The 25,288-nt window shown below is 39.2% G+C and overlaps 1 protein-coding gene across 3 annotated transcripts in view; it reads right to left on the bottom strand.

Moving 5' to 3' along the window:
- Positions 1 to 25,288, bottom strand: part of EIPR1 (EARP complex and GARP complex interacting protein 1) — a 167,438-nt gene that overhangs the window by 134,934 nt on the left and 7,216 nt on the right. The window contains exons 2-4 of one of the 3 annotated variants that reach the window (XM_073336099.2): positions 24,894 to 24,980; positions 22,315 to 22,398; positions 15,447 to 15,579 (exon numbers count right to left, since the gene is read on the bottom strand). In XM_073336099.2, the coding sequence (XP_073192200.1) occupies positions 15,447 to 15,579; positions 22,315 to 22,398; positions 24,894 to 24,911 (235 nt within the window). In that variant the 5' untranslated portion in view covers positions 24,912 to 24,980. Of the gene's footprint in view, positions 1 to 15,446; positions 15,580 to 22,314; positions 22,399 to 24,893; positions 24,981 to 25,288 lie in introns of those variants that run through there. The other 2 variants (XM_073336098.2, XM_073336101.2) reach the window with 2 other exon arrangements.

Raw genomic sequence — 25,288 nt, 5'->3', positions numbered from 1 at the left:
GTGGAGTGAAATTCTCTATGCTGCAAGAAATCTTACCATAGGGGTATGGGAAGGGAAAAGTTATTTACCTTATATTTATACTTTTCTGAAGACATGATCTTCCAGGAGTCTCACTCCTAACAGAGATTGGTTGAACCCCAAACTCTAAAGATTTTCTTTATTTCTAAAAGGACAGCAGAAGCTAAAAGCACTATGAGAACATGAACTCCCTCTGTTACTGGTCATCACCTACCAGTACCATCATCATTGGAACCTCAAATTAGTCTTCTATTACTGGGAAATGAAAGGCTGCCCACACAAAACAAAGCCAATTCCAAAAATAGGAGAGGGGGGAAGTCAGTGCCTTAAAATGGCAATAATAAAGATAAAAAACACCTAAAAAAGGTTCCCCTCCAGATTCTGAGGGAGATAGGTAGGTGAATGAAATTCTTTCAAGATGATAATATCTTCAAAGAAGCAGAAGTAGATGCAAATGTTTCCTTTTCTAAAGACACCATCTGCGCAAGATTTCCATGCCTGGGTCATGTCCAGACTAGGAAATCAGATGTTGCTTTAAGCTGTGTTAGCTAGCACATTTTAAAACAGGTCCTTGTACCTAGAATAGACACGGCAAGTTGTGTTTAAAAACATTAGCTCATTGTAGTTAATATTGGGCTCTGCCTTAGGGATGGCTATGCTCAGCTAACACAGTTTAAAACAATCTATTTTCCTAGTGTAGACATGGCCTTGGAGAGCAGCAAGGCCCAAGCTATTATCTGCCGACTCTTACATCCTTTCTACTCATGGAACCATTCAGCTCTTGGAACCAAGGATCATTAGATACTACTGGAGACCAGCACCCTGCTGGCGCTTCTGAGCCAGCAGCAGCCTGAGAGCTGAAAGCTCAGCAAAACAGAAAGAAACTAAATGAGAACAGAACCTAATGCAAGGAGGTTAATCAAAGCAAAGGAGCTGAAATGGGCTGAGAGCCAGAAGGGGAGATAAAGAGGTAGACCGACAATGGGAAAGAAGAATGTGACCAGAAAATTTCAAGGGCAGTGGTTAATATCAAGGGTAGCAAGTGACCAGAAGCAGGGGGTGGTTCACAGTCCAACCCACTACCATCTTTAGGAACAGAAACACGTATTACTGATGGGGGTGGAAGTGAGGGTAGTATCTGCCTGTCTCACTTTAGGGAGCTTAAATCCAGGAGTGAGAAATATGCACAGATGGTACTCTTTAGAGAAGACAAGAAACTAGTTTCTTGCAAATCAATGAGATCAGGAATTAATGTTGTAAAAAAGAATGGATGTTGTAGAAGAGTAGTCTCAGTAGAAATTTGATGTATATCCTTACCCAAAGCATTAAAATACACACAAGAAAACCTTGAGTCATGACTAATTCTTTGATGAGCCTCACTTGTCTTTGGATGCAGTGATTTATGGCTCTAAAAGATAAAGAAATCTCCTGTGTGAAAGTAACACTTTCCTGCCATTGATCCTGAAATGACCTCCAGCTACTGGGATGGAATATTATTTCCAAGTTTACAAGAAAATAGTGGCCCTGAACAGTTTCCATTACAATCTGTCTTTAAATAAGAAAAATAAAGGAAGAAAGGTATGGCCAACTAAGTTGTAATGAAAACCCTATAAATCTAGATAAATGTAATAAAAAGCAGGCAAGAGAAATACATGGGAAAAATAAATTTATACAAAACCAGCAGGTCCAGATGCGTACATTCCAGGGTGTTTAGATTTAGCTAATTAAGCCATCCACAATTATTTCTGAAGAGATAAGAAAAACGTGAGAGATACCAGCAGTCTGGAATAAAAATAACCGTACACAAATGTGGAATGCATTTGCAAAGAAATAAGGAATACACATTCCTGATAAATGCAAAGTTGGGCACCTAAAAATATTAGCAAGTTTAAGGCAGGAGGGGCTGAGGAAGGAATACTTCCTTTAAAGGATAACAAAACAAAACAAAATAGAGATCAGAGGCTTCTAAAAAACACCATAAGATAAACTTTAATTTTTAAAATCAAGTTGCATAAGTAGTAGTAGAAGGGAACACAATGAATGTATAATATTTAGATTTTACTTAAATAAGTATTTAATACAGTGCTTAGCAAAATCTTCATGGAAGAGTTAATAGAAACTGAGCTGGAAAAGAGCACTGTCACATAGACTGAAAATCAATTGAAAAACCATAAACAAAAAGGCAATGATAAATGACCATATACTGAGTTTGGGGAAGGTATCCATCCAGTGGTATACCAGATGGATTGTTGTCAAATCTAGGTTTAATATCTTTATTAATTTATAGGACAAAGGGGGTAAAAACAAACACAGAATCATAGAAGATTAGGGTTGGAAGAGACCTCTGGAGTTCATCTAGTCCAACCCCTTGCTCAAAACAGGACCAACATAAACTAAATCATCCCAGCCAAGGCTTTGTCAAGCCGGGCCTTAAAAACAAGTAAGGATGGAGATTCCACCACCTCCTTAGGTAACCCATTCCAATGCTTCACTACCCTCCTAGTGAAATAGTGTTTCCGAATATCCAGTGTAGACTTCCCCCACTGCAACTTGAGACCACTGCTCCTTGTTCTGTCATCTGCCACCACTGAGAACAGCCTAGCTCCATCCTTTGGAACCTCCCTTTGGTAGTTGAAGGCTACTATAAATCCCCCCTCACTCTTCTCTTCTGCAGACTAAACAAGCCCAGTTCCCTCAGCCTCTCCTTGTAAGTCATGTGCCCCAGCCCCCTAATCATTTTCATTGCCCTCCACTGGACTCTCTCCAATTTGTCCACATCCTTTCTGAAATGGAGGGACTAAAACTGGACGCAATACTCCAGGTGTGGCCTCACCAGTCCCGAGTAGAGGGGAATAATCACTTCCCTTGATCTGCTGGCAATGCTCCTACTAATGCAGCCCAATATGCCGTTGGCCTTCTTGGCAACAAGGGCACACCGCTGACTCATATCCAGCTTCTCATCCACTGTAATCCCCAGGTCCTTTTCTGCAGAACTGCTGCTTGGCCAGTCAGTCCCCAGCCTTTGGTGGTGCGTGGGATTCTTCTGTCCTAAGTGCAGGACTCTGCACTTGTCCTTGTTGAACCTCATCATATTTCTTTTGGCCCAATCCCCCAATTAGTCTAGATCATTTTGGACCCTATCCCTACCCTCCAGCGTATCTACCTCTCCCCCAAGCTTAATATCATCCACAAACTTGCTGAGAGTGCAATCCATCCCATCATTCAGATCATTAATAAAGATGTTAACCAAAACCGGCCCCGGGACCAACCTCTGGGGTACACCACTTGTTACCAGCTGCCAACTAGACATTGAGCCGTTGATCACTACCCATTGAGCCCGACAATCTAGCCAGCTTTCTATCCACCTTATAGTCAATTCATCCAAATCCATACTTTTTTAACTTGCTGGCAAGAATACTGTGGGAGACCGTACCAAAGGCTTTGCTAAAGTCAAGATACATCACGTCCACTGCTTTCCCCATATCCACAGAGCTAATTATCTCATCATAGAAGGCAATCAGGTTGGTCAGACATGACTTGCCCTTGGTGAATCCATGTTGACCGTTCCTGATCACCTTCCTCACCTCCAAGTGCTTCAAAATGGATTCCTTGAGGAACTGCTCCATGATTTTCCCAGGGACTGAGTTGAGGCTGACTGGTCTGTAGTTCCCCAGATTCTCCCTCTTCCCCTTTTTAAAGATGGGCACTATATTTGCCTTTTTCCAATCGTCCGGGACCTGCCCTGATCGCCACAAGTTTTCAAAGATAATGGCCAATGGCTCTGCAATCACATCAGCCAATTCCCTCTGCACCCTTGGATTCATTAGATCTGGACCCATAGACTTGTGCATGTCCAGCTTTTCTAAATAGTCCTTAACCTGTTTTCACCACTGATGGCTGCTCGCCTCCTCTCCATACTGCGTTGCCCAAGACAGCAGTGTGGGAGCTGACCTTGTCTGTGAAGACTGAGGCAAAAAAAAGCATTGAGTACTTCAGCTTTTTCCACATCATCTGTCACTAGGTTGCCTCCCCCATTCAATAAGGGTTCCACACCTTCCCTGACCTTTTTCTTGTTGCTAACATACCTATAGAAACCCTTCTTGTTACCCTTCACATCCCTTGCTAATTGCAACTCCAGTTGTGTTTTGGCCTTCCTGATTACACCCCTGCAAGCTCGAGCAATATATTTTTATACTCCTCCCTAGTCATCTGTCCAAGTTATCACTTCTTGTAAGCTTCCTTTTTGTGTTTAAGCTCACAGAAGATTTCGCTGTTAAGCCAAGCTGGTCGCCTGCCATATTTGCTATTATTTCTGCACATCGGGATGTTTTGTTCCTACACCCCCAATAAGGCTTCTTTAAAGTACAGCCAGCTTTACTGGATTCCTTTCCCTGCTCATATTAGCCTCCCAGGGGATCCTGCCCATCAGTTCCCTAAGGGAGTCAAAGTCTGCTCTTCTGAAGTTCAGGGTCTGTATTGTGCTACTCTCCTTTCTTCCTTTTGTAGCTCTGGGAAGAAGGATAAAGGAGTTTGAGGCACAAGTTGTGTTCTCGTCCATCCTCCTTGTTGAAGGAAAAGACCCAGGTAGGGACCATCGAATTGTGGAGGTAAATGTGTGGTTATGCAGGTGATGTCGGAGGGAGGGCTTTGGATTTCTCGACCATGGGATGTGGTTCTGGGAAGGATTGCTAGGAAGAGATCAGATCCACCTAAGGAAGAGAGGGAAGAGTATCTTGCTAACCTAGTGAGGTGGGCTTTAAACTAGGTTCGCCGGGGGATGGTGACCTAAGCCCTGAGGTAAATGGGAAGTGGGACATCAGGAGGAAACACAAGGAGGAGGGTGCAACAGGGGAGGCCTCTTGATTCATATGGAGAAAGCAGGGCAATCGGCTAGTTATCTTAGGTGCTTGTACATGAATGCAAGAAGCCTGGGAAACAAGCAGGAAAAATTGGAAGTCCTGGCACAGTCAAAGAACTATGATGTGATTGGAATAACAGAGACTTGGGGAGGTAGCTGACATGACTGGAACACTGTCATAGATGGGTATAACCTGTTCAGGAAGGACAGGCAGGGGAGGAAAGGTGGAGGAGTAGCACTGTATAGTAAGAGAGCGGTATGATTACTCAGAGCTCCAGTATGAAACTGGAGAAAAGCCTGATGAGAGTCTTTGGCTTAAGTTTAGAAGCAAGAGCAACAAGGCTGATGTCATGGTGGGTGAGTGCTATAGACCACCGGACCAGTGGGATGAGATAGACGAGGCTTTCTTCAGACAATTAACTGAAGTTTCCAGAACACAGGCCCTGGTTCTAATGGGGGACTTCAATCACCCTGACATGTATCTTGGAAAATTATATAAAACATAGCTTCAACAGGAGTGAAATACTTGAAAAAGCACAAATTAAAGACAAAAAGCTGACTATGACCTAGGGGTGATAGAAGATACTAAATTACATAAACTTGCAACATGGCAGCAAAAAGAAATCCAATACGAGTTAGAGCAACAAAACACAAAGGTATTACTACTTTATGGAAGAGATAGTCCCTTTCTATATAGTATGTAGAACATTGCATAGCATCCTGGACACATAACTAACTGAAAGATGGGCATAATTTGTAAAAATATAGGGACGAGCAGGAGAAATGGTTACTTAAGCATTTGAGAAAAGAAAAGTTTGAGAAACAATTAAAGTTATATTTTACATATCTATCTTCACTAAACAACAATTGTGTGCATACATGCAAATACTGCGGGGAAGTGGAGGTGAGAAACAGGACAATAGCTACGACTCTTTGAAGGTCGTCAAAGCCTACAGAGGAAGTGAAAGAATTCAGAATGGTCCACCAAGATATAGCGAGGAGTAATGTGATACAACTCAAAAAACTCCAGGAAGGCAACATAGTCTAGTAGATAAAAAACCACCCAATTGGCATTTAAGAAACCTGAATTCTTATCCTGGCTCTGCCAGTAACCTACTACGTTACCTTGGCCTAAGTCACTCAACTCTGTGCTTGTATTTCCCTTCAAATCCTTTGTATGCCTTACTCCACAGCAGGGGTTCCCTAACTTGGTTCGTGGCTTGTTCAGGGTAAGCCCCTGGGCGGTCTACAAGATGCTTTGTTTACCTGAGCGTACACAGGTATGGCTGCTCGCAGCTGCCAGTGGCCACGGTTTGCCATTCCCAGCTAATGGGAGCTGCTGGAAGCGGCGAGGGCCAGGCTACTGCTTCCCGCAGCTCCCATTGCCCAGGAACAGTGAACCGCGGCCACTAGGAACTGCAAGCAGCCGTACCTGCGGACACTCAGGTTAACAAAGCATCTTGCGGCCCACCAGGGGCTTACCCTGAACAAGCCGCAAACCAAGTTTGGGAACCCCTGCTCTACAGTGTAAATTTTCAAGGTATGAATAGTGTGTCTCACTGTGTGTTTGTACAATGCCTAGCACAATAAGGCCCGACTATTGGTTGGAAACTAGAATATCATAATTAACAACATACAGACTGCTGGAAACTTTTTCCAAAAAGTTTCATCTCTCTCTGTGTGGAATTATCTCCCTCAGAAATCTGAAAAAGTAGCAGAAGTCACTGTAAATGACAAAATAGGCATTTTTACATATAATAGATAAGAAGCCTACAACTAGCAGAGAGATTGAAAAAAGTTAATTTGGCAATCTCAGATTCTGTGGATTTTCTAAAGTTAAAAAAACTGTTTGGATTTTTTTAAGACAGGTAGTGTCCAAGTCTATTAAGATGGGATGATCTAGATGTAAAATATGGTTGCAAGAACCAAAATATTGGTTAAAATGCTAGCAGTTGATGTGATGACAAGGAAGAACCCATTGGACTGGATTCCCTGTTAAGAATGTAATAGCAAATTAGGAAACAATAGCAACTACTGAAGTGAATGGCAACACGAGGGCTGGGTTTTGTTGTTGTTGTGGTGGTGGTGGTGGTAGTATGTGTGTGTGTTTTTAAATCAATTTAGTTAAAGGTATCCTAGTAAAATAGCTTTGGTAACTGAATTCGGAGTGTTCCAATTGAATGTATTTATTTTACAAGACATGTTTGCATAAATAGCATATTCAGTAGACGTATTAAGTTTTTCCTAATTTTTCAAGAATGAAGAGATACTTGGAACAACAACATGTTTGACCTCTCCAATTTCACATGCAGAAAATTTTACTTGTCTTCAGGAGTGACAACTTCTTCTTGAGAAAGCAGCAGGTCACCAAGCTGTTACAGGATGAAGATTGTTAACTTTGTTTCACCCACGTGCAAGCAATCAGTGAATATACAGATGAGCTTTAAGTACTATTCAGTCAGTCTAATCTGTCACTGCCAGAAGTAAGAGTGCATAGTCTATCTTCAGCTGTTGGGAGATGTTTGGTATTTTCCTGACAGGAAATCTTGTCTAATGCTTCTCACCAATCAAAGTTCATCTTGAAATGAAGGTTGGTGTATGGTTGCTGACAATGTAGTTATTCATAGGTGAGCAGTCCATGAGCTTTATGCTTTACCTGAGGAACAAAACTCTCTCTTACTACAAGTACATACTCTACTCCATGGGAAGGCATTTCTGGAGAAATACCCAGGTGAGTAAGCAGGAAAGGAATTTTCTTTGACACCAATGTCTAAGTATCTTGCTTAATGTTTGTAACTTGGATATGCACATTACTGCCAAACAGAAAAATGCCAACGGAACACTGTATTGAGTTATTGTTGACAAATCTTCAAGTCATCTAGGACTAAGGATTTTCTCATCCTTAATTATATCAATAGGTGAGCCTGTAGAACAGAGTTTAGATGCCTTTTTGCAGAACCCTTGTTTCATAGGCACAGAACATATCCTTTAGGAACATAAAGCTTTAACTCTTTTCCAAAACTAAGATTTATTTTCTTATCTTTTTGATCTGGAGAAGCACAAAACCTTCAGTAGGGAGAGTTGTCATATCAAGTAACGAAACTACAGCAGAATCCTCTGTAAGGACTTCTCTTAGAAGCTCAGAATGTGTCAGTTGCTGAGGGTAAAATAGTTTAAAAGCTTACAGATAACCATACCTTTGATATGATTCTCCAACTCACATAACTTGAGGGGAATCATGAACAGGTAGGAATGGAGAAGAGTAATTATTTCCTGATGAGCAGATTTTAGTAGGGATGAAGGTACACAATGCAATCCAAAAGCAAGTCTGCAACAATCCTGGTACTTCAGAATCAAGTTTTACCTAAATACAAGCATCCCTAAGTTCTATAAAAACATCCAAGGTAAATGCTAAATACTAAGCACACACAATACTAAGCATTTACCTTGAACAACTAATATCTAAACATCAATTATGCTCAGAGATAAAATAAGAAAAATAGAACTTTAATCAGTTAACCAGGACAACCAGTCAAATTGCTAAAGCATCAAAGACAGATTGAGTGACAGACAAAAAGAGTAAACAGCAATCATGCTTATTTCAGGTACCCGATAACCTCAGATAAAATTCACACAAGAAAGAACCCAGCTATTCATCATTCTGTCCTGAACGTAAACTAGTACACACAATGCCAGCTACACAAAAAGCCCTTTCTGAATAGGAAGGTAAGTCAGAGGAACTTAGGTTCTTCTGAAAATGTAACTTTCACTCCCAAGTCACAGACAGTTTTTGAAAATTTTAGTCATGATATAATAAGTAGCCAGAGGTAGATCTTACTATGAACTGCAGTTTGTGTGGGTTACAGCTCCAAATCAGATGGAAGGAGATACTTGTGCACTGAAACAAGTACTCACATGGTTTGATCTTAAGAAACTTTCAACCCTTACTTTAAGCAGAGTTAGACTGCACAAAAATAATATGTAAATTTGATAGCTAAGTGCTATCAAAATCTGTTTTAGACTGAATGAGTTGCATAATAATGGTTATATTATTCTAAAATGTTTTCAAGTAACAGATTTTACTTCTGTCCCTCTGGATTTTGAGATCCTTAAGAAAATCTAATGTGTACATCATGAAGGCCTAGCCAAATGAATAACAATTTTTAGATATTTACTGTAATCATAACTAACGTTGGAAGTGAGATTGGAAATGAAGCGTATGTGATGTTCCACCTTTGTCTGCCATTAAAAAAAAAAAAAAAAAAACAGCCATCACATTACTGTGAAAAGACATTACTGGAAGTAAGATGGTGTAGTTAGCACCTCTTCTCTCACTGCTACGTGAAGTTGGTTTTTCATGTTTTTAAAATATTCTTGGTAGGTCTAGAAGTACTTTAAGTAGCATGTTTTGTATTTCTGCGTCCCCATCATCATTCCCTCCACACATTTGTATCCTTTGGTCATGTTCAGTTTGTTCTGCAAGCTGTTCTAACAAGGATTTTTAATTTCCTAAAAATATTTGAAACTATAACCCAAAATTGGTTCAGATAGTATGGTGGTGAGTGTAGTGAAAAGTGCAGTGTAAGTCACTAAACAGAACAGATCCTCTTAATAATCAAATAATGTTTCTGTACTATGTAAATACTGCTGAATGCTAGCCCCATCAGTCAGCTTACTGTATAGTAAGTCATGACTTGTGCAAGTTGTCAGTACAGTGGTGGTATTTGTGCCTTTTTTAAAATCTTTCCTGTAATTTGCCAGAAAGAGAAACAAATAGGAGGCAAAAATAAAAAATACATCCTAATGGAAAAATTTTTTGGTATCATAAAAATCCCCACCATCATCTCTCAGTACAGTTCTGGATGGGAAGCAACACCAAAAATCTTCTGACTTTTTAATTAAGGGTTCACAGTTTCTGACAACTCAGGAGCAGATGACAAGCCTGGACATGTACTGAATTATTTAAAAAAAAAAACAAACAAAACCTCATCCTCCTCGCCTTTCATAAGAACAAATTCTATCACACACATAAATACAGGCCCTTCACCAGAGGGAAATGCAATGGTAGTTCTTACCTCTTTAAAATACTTTGATTTTGCCACTATTTAGGGATGTAAATAGCATTTAAAAACATAACTGTTTAAACTATTAAAACTATATCAGTTAAACATTTAACCATTAATGAGTTCACAACATAGGTGTGGAACTAAGAATGTGGGGACTGCTCAAGCTCCCCAGGTTTTACCCAGGGCCCCAGCTGCCAGCTCAGCACCCACCAGCCAGCCCCCCTGAGGTCCCAGGGCTCCACTCCCAGCCCACCCCTAGCTTTGACCCCAGCCTCAGCCCCCTTACCATTTACTGAATGCATTACCGGTAAGACTGATGCTTATCGGTTAACCAGTTAACATTTTACATCCCTACCACTATCAGCTTTCTCCTCCCAAGATTCAGGTTCAGCCAGCTGTCTCATCCAGATGCTGATCGCAATCAGAAGAACCACCGTGAAGCTATTCTAAAGTGACGAACCTGTACTGCTGATATTTGAGACCACTGCACTTAGCAACTTCCCATTCATCCCCAATGGAGTCACATAGATGTTTAAAGAACAGAAGAGAGAATCATGTTTTGTGGGACTCCCTCAAGTCTGGTGAGTGCTCTGAAGTAAAGGAGCACTTTCCCAACACCACACTTTGTGAGCATCCTAAAAGGAAGGACCAGAGCTATTTCAGAGACTTCCCATCAACACCAACTATGTCTCCAAGACAGGACAGTAGTTTGCCATTATCAGCACTGCACACAGATCCAGAGGGATGAGTATGAACATCCTCCCTCTATCCATGGGCAGGGAAAGTGCCATAAGCATGAAGAACACTTTCTCTGTCCCATGACTTGGACTGAACCTCATTTGGCAAAGATCCATAATATTGGTGTGGATAGGAATGTTTAAAGATAGTTCTTTGCCAGCTTCCCAGTTATCTTGTTCAAAAATGGGAGGCTGGATACCAGGTGGTATTTTGTAATCTTTGGACTAACCAAACCTTATACAGCTAGACAGTAGCTTTAAGGTGAAAAAGTAGCACTGACACCCTCCATCAGTAGAGATCCTGGGTGCTGCTTTCACCAACAATATGCACCAGTCTCAATCACAGATAGTGAAAGATTTCTATCAGCGCTTTTACAGTGTCTTTCTCCATAATGTACCAGATGCCACAGGGCAGCGAAGAGGTTGTGCGTTGTCCGTCTTATATTTTGTATATAGCTCCTGCTTCCAAACATGGCTTCATGCCTCTTGTGAAGGTGGTTTCCCAGCCAGATGGTTGATTCAGAAGAGAAAATCTTACTACTGCAATTGTAGCTCTGGGTGCAGCTGCTATGTATTCTGGGAAGTTAAAGGCAGGAGTAGATGCTAGAAAGAGGCTCTGACTTTTTAAAAGCCTGCCAGAGCTGCTGCTGAGTATCATCATCTCGTTACTCTTGAGGAAATATATGAGAGACTCTGTAGGAGGGCACTCCTCTTGATCAATAAATTAGTTCATAGCCTCCATAACACAGGAGGAATGACCAAAAACATCACAACGGTACACAATACTGGAAGTCTGCTTTTTCTTCTGTTAATACTATCATATTATGAAGTGATTCATGTTTCCCACTTATTCCATTTTAGATCTTGATCTCTGAATGGTGTAACTTTCTGTACTGAGTGTATGTTTCTCTTAGCCAGTTCTTACAATACTTTGAACTAAAATTAAACAGACATCCTGTGGGTTACAAACCATTTTGTAGTACCATGGCTATGTGTGCTGTGTCTCAAAATATACAAGATAAGGGAAACATCTCAGAGTAATGAAGTCCATTAAACAGAACCAAAATGTTAGTGCCCTCTGTTGAGTAGATGCCATTACTATAACATCTAAATAACTTAAAGTTTAGATATGTAATATCTAAATAACTTAAGTGCAAAAGATGGATGGATTGTACTGAAAATTGGAGGGTAACAAAGAGCTTGCAAAAAATATTTTCACCCTAAGCCAGGAAGGTACAGAGAAAAATAGGGAAACAGCTAAGCTCACAAAAAAAATTGTTTAGGGAAACAGAGTATTCAAGATAATCTTGTAGCAACACAGGACAGACTAACTGAAGTTAGAGAGTTTAGGAAGAAAAGTAGTCCATCTCAAAAGTGATACATCAGATTGAGTGAAAAACACTGAAACAGAGGCAAGATTACACTAATATGCATTAAGCCTCACAACAGATGTGATATAAGTAGGGAATATTATTCAAGTAGTAAAAAATGGGGTACACAATCTGTATTATACTCAACCTCCATCTAAAAAATGGAGGTTCAAATTTCATGATAGCTTGCAAAAAAAAAAAAGGTAATTATGTCTATCCATTTAAATATATAGAAAGAAATAATTAAGATTCACAAATACTTCGATGCATATATACTGTGCTTTTTTCTGGTTTATGAAACAATAGGAAGCCACAGTTCAGTCTTGACTTTGGTAGTTAAATATACTTCAAAAAACAAACAAACAAATAAAAGTTATTCCCACTGAGGTTATTCCCATCCAAGGCTTTTTCGTATAGTAAGTTTGCTCTTGTATATAAGGAGACTTGTACAGAAGGGGCTCATAAGTGCTTTACCCATTAGCTTTCTATCAAAGAGCTTTGAAGTGAAAACGTAATTATCCCACTTTTCTTCTTCCCCAGATTTTGCCCATCGTTTTGGTAACTTCAAAGATAGCTACTAAAAATGGCCACAAGTCACATTTTTCTTGTGTCCTGCATTAGCACAGCACATCTCTCTCTCATACGCACAATTTTGAAGTGTTATTGCCATCTTGCTGAAGTACAAGTGCTGGCAATAGACTTTTTCTGTCCCAGTTTGAAGAGGGGCAGCAGATAACCCAGACTGACCAAAATGGACAGACTTATTTGAAGGGTGTGTGTGTGTTTTTTTTCTTTGAAGGGAAAGACAGTGACCTTGTATTAATTACCTAGTCTCATCCAAAAAATTTCTTATCAATTTCCAGTGAAATGTAGCACCATAACATCATCTTTTCAAGTATCAAAAATTACTAGACAGCACTTATGTAATTGTCCATTACAGAGAAGACATCTCCCTATGCGTTATAATAATCAAGTTAAAAACAAGCATATAACTAAACAAATATGTCCAAGAGAAGAAGGCAACTTCTGTTATGGATGACAAACTAATTTACAAGAAGTTCAAACAGAAGAGATCCAGAAAGAAGGAAAAATAAAATATTAGAATACCCTCTCAGTTTTCCATGTGGCACTAACATGATTTAGCAAATACTAAGCTGAGGAACACAGCTGATTAAATGGTCTATGGGGGTAAGTAAATAGAAATAGGGAGACACAATATAGTGCAGTGACTTGAAAGCTAAAATTAATATTGTGGTTGAAAATGGGAGCCTATCTAAATTTTCCAGAAGGAGTCTTATGCTGCTAATTGAGAGATGGCTTCAATATGAATAACTAAGGCTATCCCAAGACAACCCCTCATATGTCTGGTAGCTAGACAAGAGGAAAGTTAGAGGCTCTTCTTACAGTGACAAAAATATGCAGCCAAAGTAGTAGCTTTAAAAGGGTTTTGATTGTTTCATTTGCTCGCATTACTACTTAAAGTAAGTTGCCCATTACATTCAATATTATAAGAACACCACACTGTGTGTTTTCTACTCCATACATTGTTAGTTAGAAACATCAGTAATAAATTTCTGAATCAGAACTTGTTTTCTCTTAAATGCTTGTGGCCGATTATTCTAAATGAAGATGCATGAAGCCCACATAATACAACTTAATATACATAAACTTGTTGAAGTAAACAAACATGAGCTAGAATACACACAGGCCAGAACAGAAAAATCAAACATGTGACCTAGACATGGGTCCAAGCTGCAGAGATAAAAAATGAATATAGATTGAAACAGAACATTACAAAAAAACTGAGGTGTTTAGATTCAGCCCCATCATCTCTAGTATAAAAATATTAAATAAGCTACCTATTAAACAAATGCAATTCTTAAACTATTACACATATTCCTATTACAAACAATGCAACATGATACAGTCTTGAACAGTGATTTTAGAAAGATTTTCATTAAAGTTTAATATTTTCTAGAAATAAAAAAGTCCGAAGATAGCTGTAGACATAGTTTAAAACTATTAATGTTTACATTCAAAATTTTATATGTAAAAACTGAAAAAATGAATGGGACATCATCTACCTACTTACTCCACTTGCTGTACAACCGTAAATAAAAACAAGTATCTAATTTGTTCTTTAACACATTTCACACTATGCACAGTTCAAAGCTCTTTAAAATTTGTACTCACCAGCTCAAGAAAACTAACAAAAAATAGCATTAAGAAACTAGGGGTTTTTTGGTTTTTTGTTTTTTTTTTTTTTTTATAAACAAACAGAGTATACATGCACATTACCAGGTGATTTTATCAAGGAGCTACTGAGAAACTATCCTGAAGTTGTTTAAATAGGTATAGAATTTTAGGACAGATTCCAGCTCTTTCAACCTTCCCCATGGATCACTGGCAAGGTGAGGAAGTTATGCCCAATAAGTCATGCCAGTAACATTTTGTCTCTGTCTTTCAGTCCAATTCCCCCTTCAAATAACTAAAAAAGTTTGTTACTGTACCCATCCACTATGAATTAGTCTTAGTTTTGTTAAGTGTAAGAAAACGTTATTTATTACCATTTTTATTAATGGGTTAGAATACCAGCAGTAAGTTAACAGAGTCTTAATTTCACAGATACAGCAAAAAGGTTGAAGTATGAGAAATAGCTGAGGCTCTGGATCGGTCTCGAGATTCAGGAAAATAAATGTTAATTTATATTCCATTCACACTGAGAAGGTTATCTTCAAAAAAGTATGGCCTAGAATTTATTTTAACGAAACTGAATATTTATTCAAACTACTATCATACGTCCCTTTGCTTGCCAGAGATAAACTTCCCACTAACTAGTGGGAAAAGAGTGATTTTTTTCAAACCTCAGAATATGTAGTCTTCACATATTCTAGCCCAGGAAGCATACAGAGCATCTTCAGACAATAGCTGTACATGCAAGTTTAGGCTGGCCAAAGAGTCTTAAGCTGTTGCTGGTGAGATATTTTAGGTAAAAACTATACAATCCTCTATGTGTGTATGAGTATTATATATGTAATTTGTAACTACTATATTAAAATGCTTCTGCACTTTCTAGAAGAGATTAGTGATGGCAGTACACTATTTTGAAACCACCTTTTACGTTACCAGTTTGAAAAACCAGTAAACATTAACTCTAAAAGTACCGAAGCCTACAAAAATATAGATATAAGGCAACTCTAGTTCAGTAAATTTAATCGGGCAAACAACTTAGATTTATTTTTTAATCTTGCTTCCATAATGTATATTTAAGAAAGCGTTTTGGAAAAGTGCAAAGAGATCCCATTTTAAGCTACTCGTGTATTGCCAGATGTGCAGCTATTGTAAATCCCATAAATATTAAAACACAAGTTCAAATAAGTTGTGAAAATGCACTTACTTTTATTGTAGCAGGTTGCTAGCACACCTTTATCTGCAGGACTGGCACTAATGTGCCAAATTTCACCCACTTCATGGATGAGAACATTTTTGTTTATAATGTTATTTTCATCATCAAAATCTATTATGTGAATCTACAAATACAATAAAAAGATAACATTAGGGCTCCACTGTTTTCCTATGGGTCTTAATTATACATGATGACAGCACAGAACCATGTAATATGAGTTTTATGACTGATATCTACTTTAATTAATTGTTATACTAACAATATAACTCTTTAATTTCATACAGGATATTTTCTCTAAAAAAAGTGATTATCTTATTGTGAAGAAATCCCTTTTGTTTTTTTTCCCTGGTGTTGCAACTACAGCATACAACTGCATTTTCCATTTGATGGTTAACAGAAAATGAGCTACTAGAGCCCTAAACTTGCAGCTCATCACTTTGCTAGCATTCAAACCCTCCATTAGATGTCTAAGATAATTCTGTATCCAGATCAACAGAAATGAATCTCCCTTAAATGGATAGGAGGAGGGATTATTAGTAGATGTAATAGGAAAATTGATGCCCTTCTAGAAGTTTTTCAGCACTCTCTCTTCAGCTATTGTATATACATCTGCACTTATCACCGACATCAGGAAATCTGTCACCATTTAAAAAATTGACATGGAAAAAAAATTCAACCTTTCAACTTATAACAACAGTCAACTTAGAATCTAGCCAATTGTTTATAAGTTTTAACAAGTGGTTTCAGGTGTTACTCGCAAACCTCCCCCTTGCCAATTTTTTCTTTTGTTTTATAAACACTTTTCCCTATTTTTAAAAATTAGCTTTATTTCCTCAGCTACCATGTGGAAGACTCACACAAAAAGCAGGGGAAACGGACTACGACTGCCCCCGAAAAACACTTAACATGCATGAGTAACTTTACCCATGCAAGTAAGCCCTATCAGAGGTTCAACAACAGAACCCTCTGCATGGCGAAGAAAAGAAATTAAACTAAAGACATCCTATTCCCTACTAATTAGATCATACTAAAAGCTTAGCCACACAGTGCTGTAGGCAATTTTTTTGAAGTTTCAATGTGCTAGATAGAACCAATCAAGCCAGTTTCAGGATTTGGTTAGTTTTGCAGTACTGAGTATTCCCTTCACTACTAGATGATCTTGCTCTCAATCCATCAACTCCCAACCATAGCAAGGGTTATATCCTCTAGTCTCGTTCATCTCAAATTAGTATTCATCTTTTCCTCACTCTCTTCAGTGCTGCCATCAGCAATTACTTTCTTAAATTGGACTTTGGTTCCCGATACTAGTACCATACTCCTAGTCTCCTGTCAGACTCTAAGAATCTAAAATGCTCAAGGAGCCATCTCTCTCCAGTCATCATCTGATGACCCAAACCATGAATCCATCTATGAAGCGAAACATTATTCATCCCCTATACCAAGGCATATCCATCTTCCTGTCCAATTTAAAGTGACCCTCTGCCTTTCAAAATATTGTCCCTGGTTTCACATTACCTTAACTCTTGCTTGAGCATAATCTACTCTGCCAGACCCTACCTTGGCCTCCGCTACATCCTGTTCCCACAACTGCACATTATGACTTGTGCTGCCTCATCTATAATGATTTCTCCCTCATTTCATCTTTATACCTGACCTTCAGGCCTTCTCTTTTTAGCTCTTGACAGTCTCTGTAAAGCATGTTGTGAGACTCTTTATCAAAGGTAAAATGCATACTTGTACTGGATAAACTTACAATTCCAACTATTTGCAGACAAACTGGGAGCAAAATACTGTATATATTAATTTGGGAAGTGAAGATAAAGAGAAGACAATAGCAATGGACACTGGAATTAGTCAGTGGAAGAATTCCTTCCTTTTATAACTCTTTGGCCTACAGTACCTCTACACAGCCCCAAAGTAAGGACTGAAGGGCAATTCCTATTATTCCTGCGACGTGAATCTTTTACAATTGCTTCTCAGTCTTACATCCCTGAGACAGTGTATTTGCCACTGAATGCATCCGATGAAGCTCACGAAAGCTTATGCTCAGATAAATTTGTTAGTCTCTAAGGTGCCACAAGTACTCCTTTTCTTTTTGCGAATACAGACTAACACGGCTGCTACTCTGAAACCTGAGACAGACAGGATACCTCCAGTTCACCATTTCAAGTAAGAGAAAGATATATAGCAGGATGTTTAGAATGTGAGAATCACTGTACTATCCTGCATATGGGATAAAACTTTATGCCTATGCTGCAGCATGCAATACATCAGTCCTGCCTGTTTGCATCTTTTCCCTATTCTCAGCTTCCTCAAAAAATGTGAAACCTTCCACTGAAATTATTAAGTAGACTCCTCGCAGTGCAATTCGTTCCCTAAAGAAGAACTACAAATCAAAAATCCATTTACTTCAACAATGTGTATTATATGTCCCCCATTAACCAGGGTAAGTGGGTCATTCAGCACATGAACCTAAAGAATACCTTTTACCCTTATATAAGGCCCTTCAAAGTCATATAGACAGTTTCTACTCTGCTGTGAACATTCTGCTTCAGCTGATCTCACAGCTACCAGGTAACTTTGCAGAAGCGAAGAGTCAACTCATGCAGGTTGAGGATAAATCCTTGATTAAAATAAAATTTCACATTTGACAAAAGGTTATTTATTTTTATATCCTTTTGGTGTAGGGAAAAATATGAAATATCCTTCCTTGGTAGCTCTGACATGCATCCTAGGTACAAGAAGAGATGCTACAGTGAAGTGTGAACATGTTGGACTGCTGTAAGTAAGAAGGGAGGGGGCTTAACAACGGAAAAGAAATATTTTCTCTCCACGGTTTTTGTGCTAATGTTCTTCTTAGCCTGGCCATTGTGAGCATTCAGCACATATTCCTAAAACTGATGAAATCTTGTTAGTTCTTCTGTCATTCATATTTAGTATTTTCTTCAAATACATTTGGGCCAAATTTATACTTAACATAATCCGATGCCATAACGGCAAATAAGACAGACCACCTCATATCACACTCTCATATGGGCTTCAACTCTGAAATGTACTAATCAATGTTGTTCAAGACAGACATCAAAGATCACCTAGGATGCATGTCACAGCTACCAAGGAAGGATATTTCATATTTTCCCTACACCAAAAGGATATAAAAATAAATAACCTTTTGTCAAATGTGAAATTTTATTTTAATCAAGGATTTATCCTCAACCTGCATGTGTTGACTCTTCGCTTTTGCAAAGTTACCTGGTAGCTGTGAGATCAGCTGAAGCAGAATCTTCACAGCAGAGTAGAAACTGTCTATATGACTTTGAAGGGCCTTATATAAGGGTAAAAGGTATTCTTTTGCTTTATGTGCTGAATTATTATTGTTCCTACACTTTTAATATAAATGTTACAAATTAAGTGGTTTTCTGTTTTCAGTTAACCTTCTGTAAATAGCTACATTTCTTCAGCTGCAAAGCTGTTTTTGAACCTCCTAACTCCATAAATCAGGGCAGCCCTAGAACTAGCTTTCTTCTACAACACACCTTTATGTGACTTGAAACAGAACAAGAGATTCTGCATATATTGATGCTATATGAAAAACCGTCTTGACTGTATAGAGCCTCATTAGAAGTCACAGCACCAAAGGTGCCAGCCAGCTACTAAAGATAGGTCAAGTAATGAGAAAAAAGTGGTGCAGAATTAAGCAATAATGATTAAGGCCTATAACATTTCTTGGGGATTAATGACTAGCTGGGAGAAGATGATAGCATGAAGCACACCCAAGTGCCATTAACCACAACTATTTGTTAATAGTCAGCTAAAAGCCCTGCACCTCTAATGTTTAGTTCTATTCCCTTGAAAAAGAGAAAAAAAGTCAGATAGTGAAAAAAAGTGCTTGATGCAGGGTCAACATGTACCTACCCGGTTAGAGTAAAGAATTAGTGCCCACGGTCACCTTCTCAGAACCATGTCAACATTTCCCTTTCAGTAAATGTTAATGATTTGAAACTCATTGGATATTAGGTGACAACTAGAAGCTGACTTCGTCCTTAAAAACTAGTAATTAAATCCTCTGCTAAATACTCCGTGAAGTCAAAGATAGTTTATCCTAGGCACAAAATTACATGTAATTACCTAGTTAGTATAAAACACCTTCACAGTCAATAGTTAATCTTCAGGCACTTCACTATCTGAGATATAACAATGAAAAAAAGTTTTGCTCCTTGGTTTTTTTTAAACTAAATTTTTTCTGTAAGTCATTTTCTTCTCCCTCTGCCAACCATAGCTTATAAAGATATATAACACTGCACCCAGACCTTTATACCTTGAACGGCTTCTCTTATTATTTATACACCATGTGCTTTCCCCTCTCCAAAACTCAGTTTCAGGTAGCTTTCCATTGCTAACTTCAGCTCCAGCACTATCTGTTCTCCCTTGCATGCTAGGTTATATTTAACAGGAGAAAAACAAAATAATCTGAATTTTGAAAATACTCTAGGAACATTGATCCCTTCCCTACATTTTCTATCGCAGGGGTGGGCAAACTATGGCCTGTGAGTCAGATCCAGCGCCTCAGGGCTTTGGATCCAGCCAGCGGGATTGCCAGCCCCGTGGCACCGCTGACCCCACACCAGGAATTGGCCGACACCACGTCTCTGCGGCCCCCATGGGAGCAGGGGCAGAGGGCTCTGCGTGCTGCTCTTGCTTGTGGGTACCTCCCCCGAAGCTCGGTTTGGCCAGGAACCGGAAACTGGGGCCAATGGAAGCTTCAGGGGAGGTACCCACAGGTAAAAGCAGCACACGGAGCCCTCTGCCTACCCTTCCTGAGGGGCTGCAGTGCCGGCTGCTTCCTGGAGCAGCGCAGGGCCAGGGCCAGGGTAGGCTCCCTGCCTGCCTGCCCTGGCCTCGGTGCGCGCCGCTGCCATCCCAGAGCCACTCCAGGTAAGCAGTGCTGGGCCGGAGCCCGCACCCCAAACCTCTCCTGCCCCTCGCACCCCAAACCCCTGTCCTGAGCCCCCTGCTGCACCCCAACCCCTGGCCCTGAGCCCCCTCCCACACTCTGCACCCCTCCCTGCACCACTGCCCTGAGCCCCCACCCCCTCGTGCACCCAACCCCCTTCCCTGAGCCCCCTCGTATGCCCTGCACCCCTCCTCTGCCCCAACCCCTTGCCCTGAGCCCCTTCCTGCATACGGCACCCGCTCCCACACCCCACACTCCCTCCCACACCCCAACCCCCTGCCCAAGCCCTACATTCATGGCTAATTTCCCCACCCAGATGTGGCCCTCAAGCCAAAAAGTTTGCCCACCCCTATTCTATCGTGTCTCCTCAGTCTCCCACTCTTGGTATGTTTTTATTTTTCCATCATATTCTCTGTCAATTGGAAGGAGTAAGCTTTTCAGGGCAAAGGTCTGGTTTTCATACTACAGAGTGCCAATGTGACTGTACGAACAAACAAGGTGAAACTGCTGTGTTTGCTATGCCATTATGGATGCTGTGTTCAGTGGTTAAACTGAGGTGGAAGGTGGTGGTACTGTTCCAACCATATGAACCACCAAAGTGAAACGCTGCTCACACTGGATTGTACAGCTTTTCAAAATATGATTGTGCATGCCCTCTGAACTCAGCTCCCCATTGACAGAGCTTGACTTTGTCCATGCGCTCTGCTAGGCTCCTTGGGCTCAGCTCCTTCTTGACTGGCTGGGGGGAGGGAGGGGAACATCTCTCAAACTCAACACCTACTAGTAGCACCAAAATGAGAAACAGAACATGAAAAACAAAACAGTTCATGTTGACATTTAAGTTACTACTGGGCATCTGAGACAAAACTTCACTAAGATGAATGGTGATGAGCTTCTGTTCCAGGCTCTCTCCTCTCTCTAAACATCTTTATGTCATTTATACCCTTCACATTTGAGTTTTCTTTGCAATCATAACAGCTAGAGATTGACTTTTAAAAAAAAAAATGAAAGCTGAGATTCTGGAGAATAAGATAGAAGTTTGAGAGAAGTGTCAGCACACTAAAGCACCATGCACCTCCTGAATCCAAGCTCTGTTTGTGTGCTAAAGGTATTAGTGAATAAATACTGTTTCTGAAACTATTCTAATGTGAAAAGTCAGTGACTGTACTAACACTATGGGTTTTTTAATCTAGTTTAGGGCTCCAGCCTGCCATTCAATATAAAGGCTTATCCTAAAGTTAATCTTATAAAAAGTCAGCTATTTTACTTTTACAAGGAAAGATTGGACAAAAAAGATGGCTGTGTATAGGCTGTACGTCACTGTAGCCTTTACTCCCTGCAGAAACACAGTGATGGAAGTTTTATGGATATTCACAGGCAAAAAATGAAGTTTTTCTACAGCTCTATTCCCATGAGCCTATTACCTACACATACATGTCTTTAAGGAGTTCCACTGAAGTAAATCATGAGGGCCTAACTACAATTTCAAAATGGAAAGCAGGATTTTATTTTAATTGGGTTATCTGTTCTGCAGTTTAAACTGGTTCTACAAAATCAAAAGCAGAACTTAGTAATAGAACTGGTCAAATAATATTTGTTAAATAACTCATTTGATTCATTTGTAATTTCTCTCAAATAAGTTATGATAAACATTTTTAATTAATTATTCACCAGTCTTAGAAAATGGGGCGACTATGAAATTATATTAACCTTTAAAAAAAAAAAAAAAAGACTTCTCATTCACCTAACTAGTTATCAAAATGTGTACATTTTGTTCACATAATACATTTTTTAAAATAAAGCATCTAATGCTCAAACTTGGCAGGAAAGTGAAGTAATAGACCAGTAAAAAAAGTTAAAGAATATTCCTGATACTTAACATGTATTATTCTGACAAAAGTTTACCTGATTATCATATTTGAGAGACTGTGTCCCAACCAAAAATCGAATGGCATCTGTTTCTGCTATCTGGGGTGTTAAAGCACGTGCCTAGCAAAAAAGAAAACCATTATAAAAATACAATGCAATACATTATTGATAATTTGTGAAAATCTTGGAACATAAAAGACATCCCAGTTGATCACCTTGAGCACCAAACTTTTACACTGCATCTTTCTCCTGAACTTTATCTGTATTTAGGCTATTTATCTAAGTTTTCTAGTGTAAGGATTGCTTCTCACATCTGTAAAGTACCTACTATACTCTCAGTGCTAAATAAATATGGACATATTTATTTATTTTTAAAAACCACGATTCAATGTTAAGGATTTCTCCCAAATTAATTATTCTTAATGAACCCAGAATCATGGAACATGGGAAGGACGCAGAAGTGGCTGCAAAAATACTTAAGCCGGCTGCAATGACAAAGGGCATTCTTGGACAAATTATTCAAAATAAATATTTTACACCTTTAAGTAAGATCCGGGAACTCACACAAAGTCACCAATTCATTCTTTTCCCTACTATTCATAGGAGAGAGCAAGCTAGAAGGAAAGAAGTTCTTGGTCCTCCTTGCTTTTTAACATTAAGCCACTGAAGCTAAATCCTACAAGAATGACCAAAATGGAAATTATCACCCTCCACCTACTGATAAAAAAGGCACAGCACTGACAGTGATAATACAGCCTTTCCCGCCCTACCTCGCCGTTTGCTTCCACCCTGTCCCCAAAGGACCTCCTCTCAGCGGTAGAGGATATTTCAGTCTTTGGCCAGTTTGCTAAAGAGACCAATAAGATGCTATAATATAACGTCAGATAACTTTGGAATTCACATCCCCACTTGCTCTTAAATATCCCAAATCTGTAGATACTCCAGGCAAAGCCAATATTTTTAAGCAGGCATTTTGGAAGGACTGAGGTAGCCAGTAGCTCTGCCCACCTCCACTACAACCATTCTTTTTGGCTGACGTAGTTAAATGCTGGGTGATTAGGTCCAGTTTTGTTTTACTATAGCCTTATTGATTAGGAATCAATTTTTAATTGATTTAGAGAGACACGTATTTTAGGAGTATTATTATTTTATTTATTTCATTTTAACCACAAGTTAATTACAGAATAGTATTTTGGAAAAACCCACTTAGATCTTCATTGAATAAAACAAGCAGTCCAACCATCTGTTTAGGGGGTTCTGATCAGACTGGACCTCGAGTTCAGAATTCATTCTGGAACATCACTGAACAGATAAACATTTCAGATGCTAGACTGAATACTGATTTTAATGAAAAACTACATTTTCTACTTTAGATTTAAATCTGACATGGGTAACAAGTGAAATGAGTTTACAGGTCAAAAACTAGTACACAGTGAGCATTTAAACAAATCATAAAGTGAGTAGAAATTTTGATTCAACTGACGGTTTATTCTCAGGACATGCTAAAATCTGAAATAATAGAAAAGAATCACTATGGATTTACAATGGCAGATCTATGCAATGAAACTTACATCGCATCTATCTGCATTGCGTCTATACAGAGCCAGCGTTGCTAGTCTGTAGTGTTCGGTGACAGCAAGAAAATTCACCAAAAAGCTTTTAATTTTTATAAAAATGTATATTGTGGATTTCCCCCCAGCCATGGTGAGAACTTCTCTTCATTCCAAATCCCCTGCCAAGTTCTTTTCACGAAAGCACCACTAGAAACAACCCAGTCATTACAAACCTTCTTCAATCAAATAGACTTCAGTTGTTTAACAAGTGGAGTAGAACAAAACAACAACAACAAAAGATCTCCTGGGTCTTTCATGGAATAAAGAAATACTGGTAAGAACTTTGTTCCCTCCTCTTTAAAGAGCCTCTTTTTAAAAGCAGTTTAGACTCAAGGTGCACTTTAAAAAAAAGGGGGGGGGAATGTCACCATATGCTGACATTTGTCTATCAACTTTTTCTTCTTCCTCCCCCTCCAAAAAAAAATTAAAAATGGGAATTGTATTTTTCCCCACTCTGTTGAAAAATATGAAAAGTTTGGGTTAAATATCTGAAATTGTAATACATTTCAAAATAAAGAACTGACTTCCTACATGTTATCCTTATTCAAAGGATGGAAAAATGCATTTGTGTTTATCAGATTCAGATCTGTCAATAGGGGCTTACCAGTATCTGAGACAGTTTCATTCTTAATACGGATAATGGACCTTCAGATGGCCCATCCACAAGTATGCAAATCTGTTATTTTTTATAGTGTCTACTCAGGCAAGTTGATTCAGAGAAAGTCACAATGGCAAAACAAACAGCTATTGGTGTGCAGAAATTACTGCCTACCATGCTGACCAGTACTGCCTCTTGTTTAATTGTACTTCCTTGTTTGTGTATATCCACCTGTTGTCTTCCGTCTTAGACCTAAATTGTAAGCTCCTTGGGGCAGGGACTGTCTTTTTGTTCTGTGTTTGTACAGCACCTAGCACAATGGGGTCCTGATCCATAATTAGGGCTCCTCAGTGCTATAGTAATACAAATAAACAAACAATAATTTCAACAGGTGATAGACGTACTTCAGATGGACAGAACATGTGGTCAATGTATAGGAGAGTAGTACTTCAAGCTTTGGCAACTGGTTGTTTAAGCTCTCCTCCCCGACCCTAATGATAAGCGTTGGTATTGAGTCACTGTGCACTGCTGCTGTCCTCCTCCATTTGAAGCATGCACAGCCTAATTCACCAGAAAGCTTGAGATACAGAAAACCTCAGCCCCAATATCCACAATTGAATAGGTATAGGTATACCCTAGTTAATACTGAAATACAATGGTTATACTGAAAAGCATATGAACCACAGAGACGTAATCTAGTCAAGTGAATAAAATGAACTGGCATTTTCATTTACTGCATCCTAAAGCAGTTTATAGAGCCATGAATTACATAGCTGGAGAGGAATAACCATACGCATGC

The sequence above is a fragment of the Lepidochelys kempii genome, chromosome 3 (assembly GCF_965140285.1).
Source record: "Lepidochelys kempii isolate rLepKem1 chromosome 3, rLepKem1.hap1, whole genome shotgun sequence".
Taxonomy (NCBI): domain Eukaryota; kingdom Metazoa; phylum Chordata; order Testudines; family Cheloniidae; genus Lepidochelys; species Lepidochelys kempii.
The sequence above is the reverse complement of the archived record's forward strand: the minus strand, read 5'-3'. Positions and strand labels throughout refer to the sequence as shown.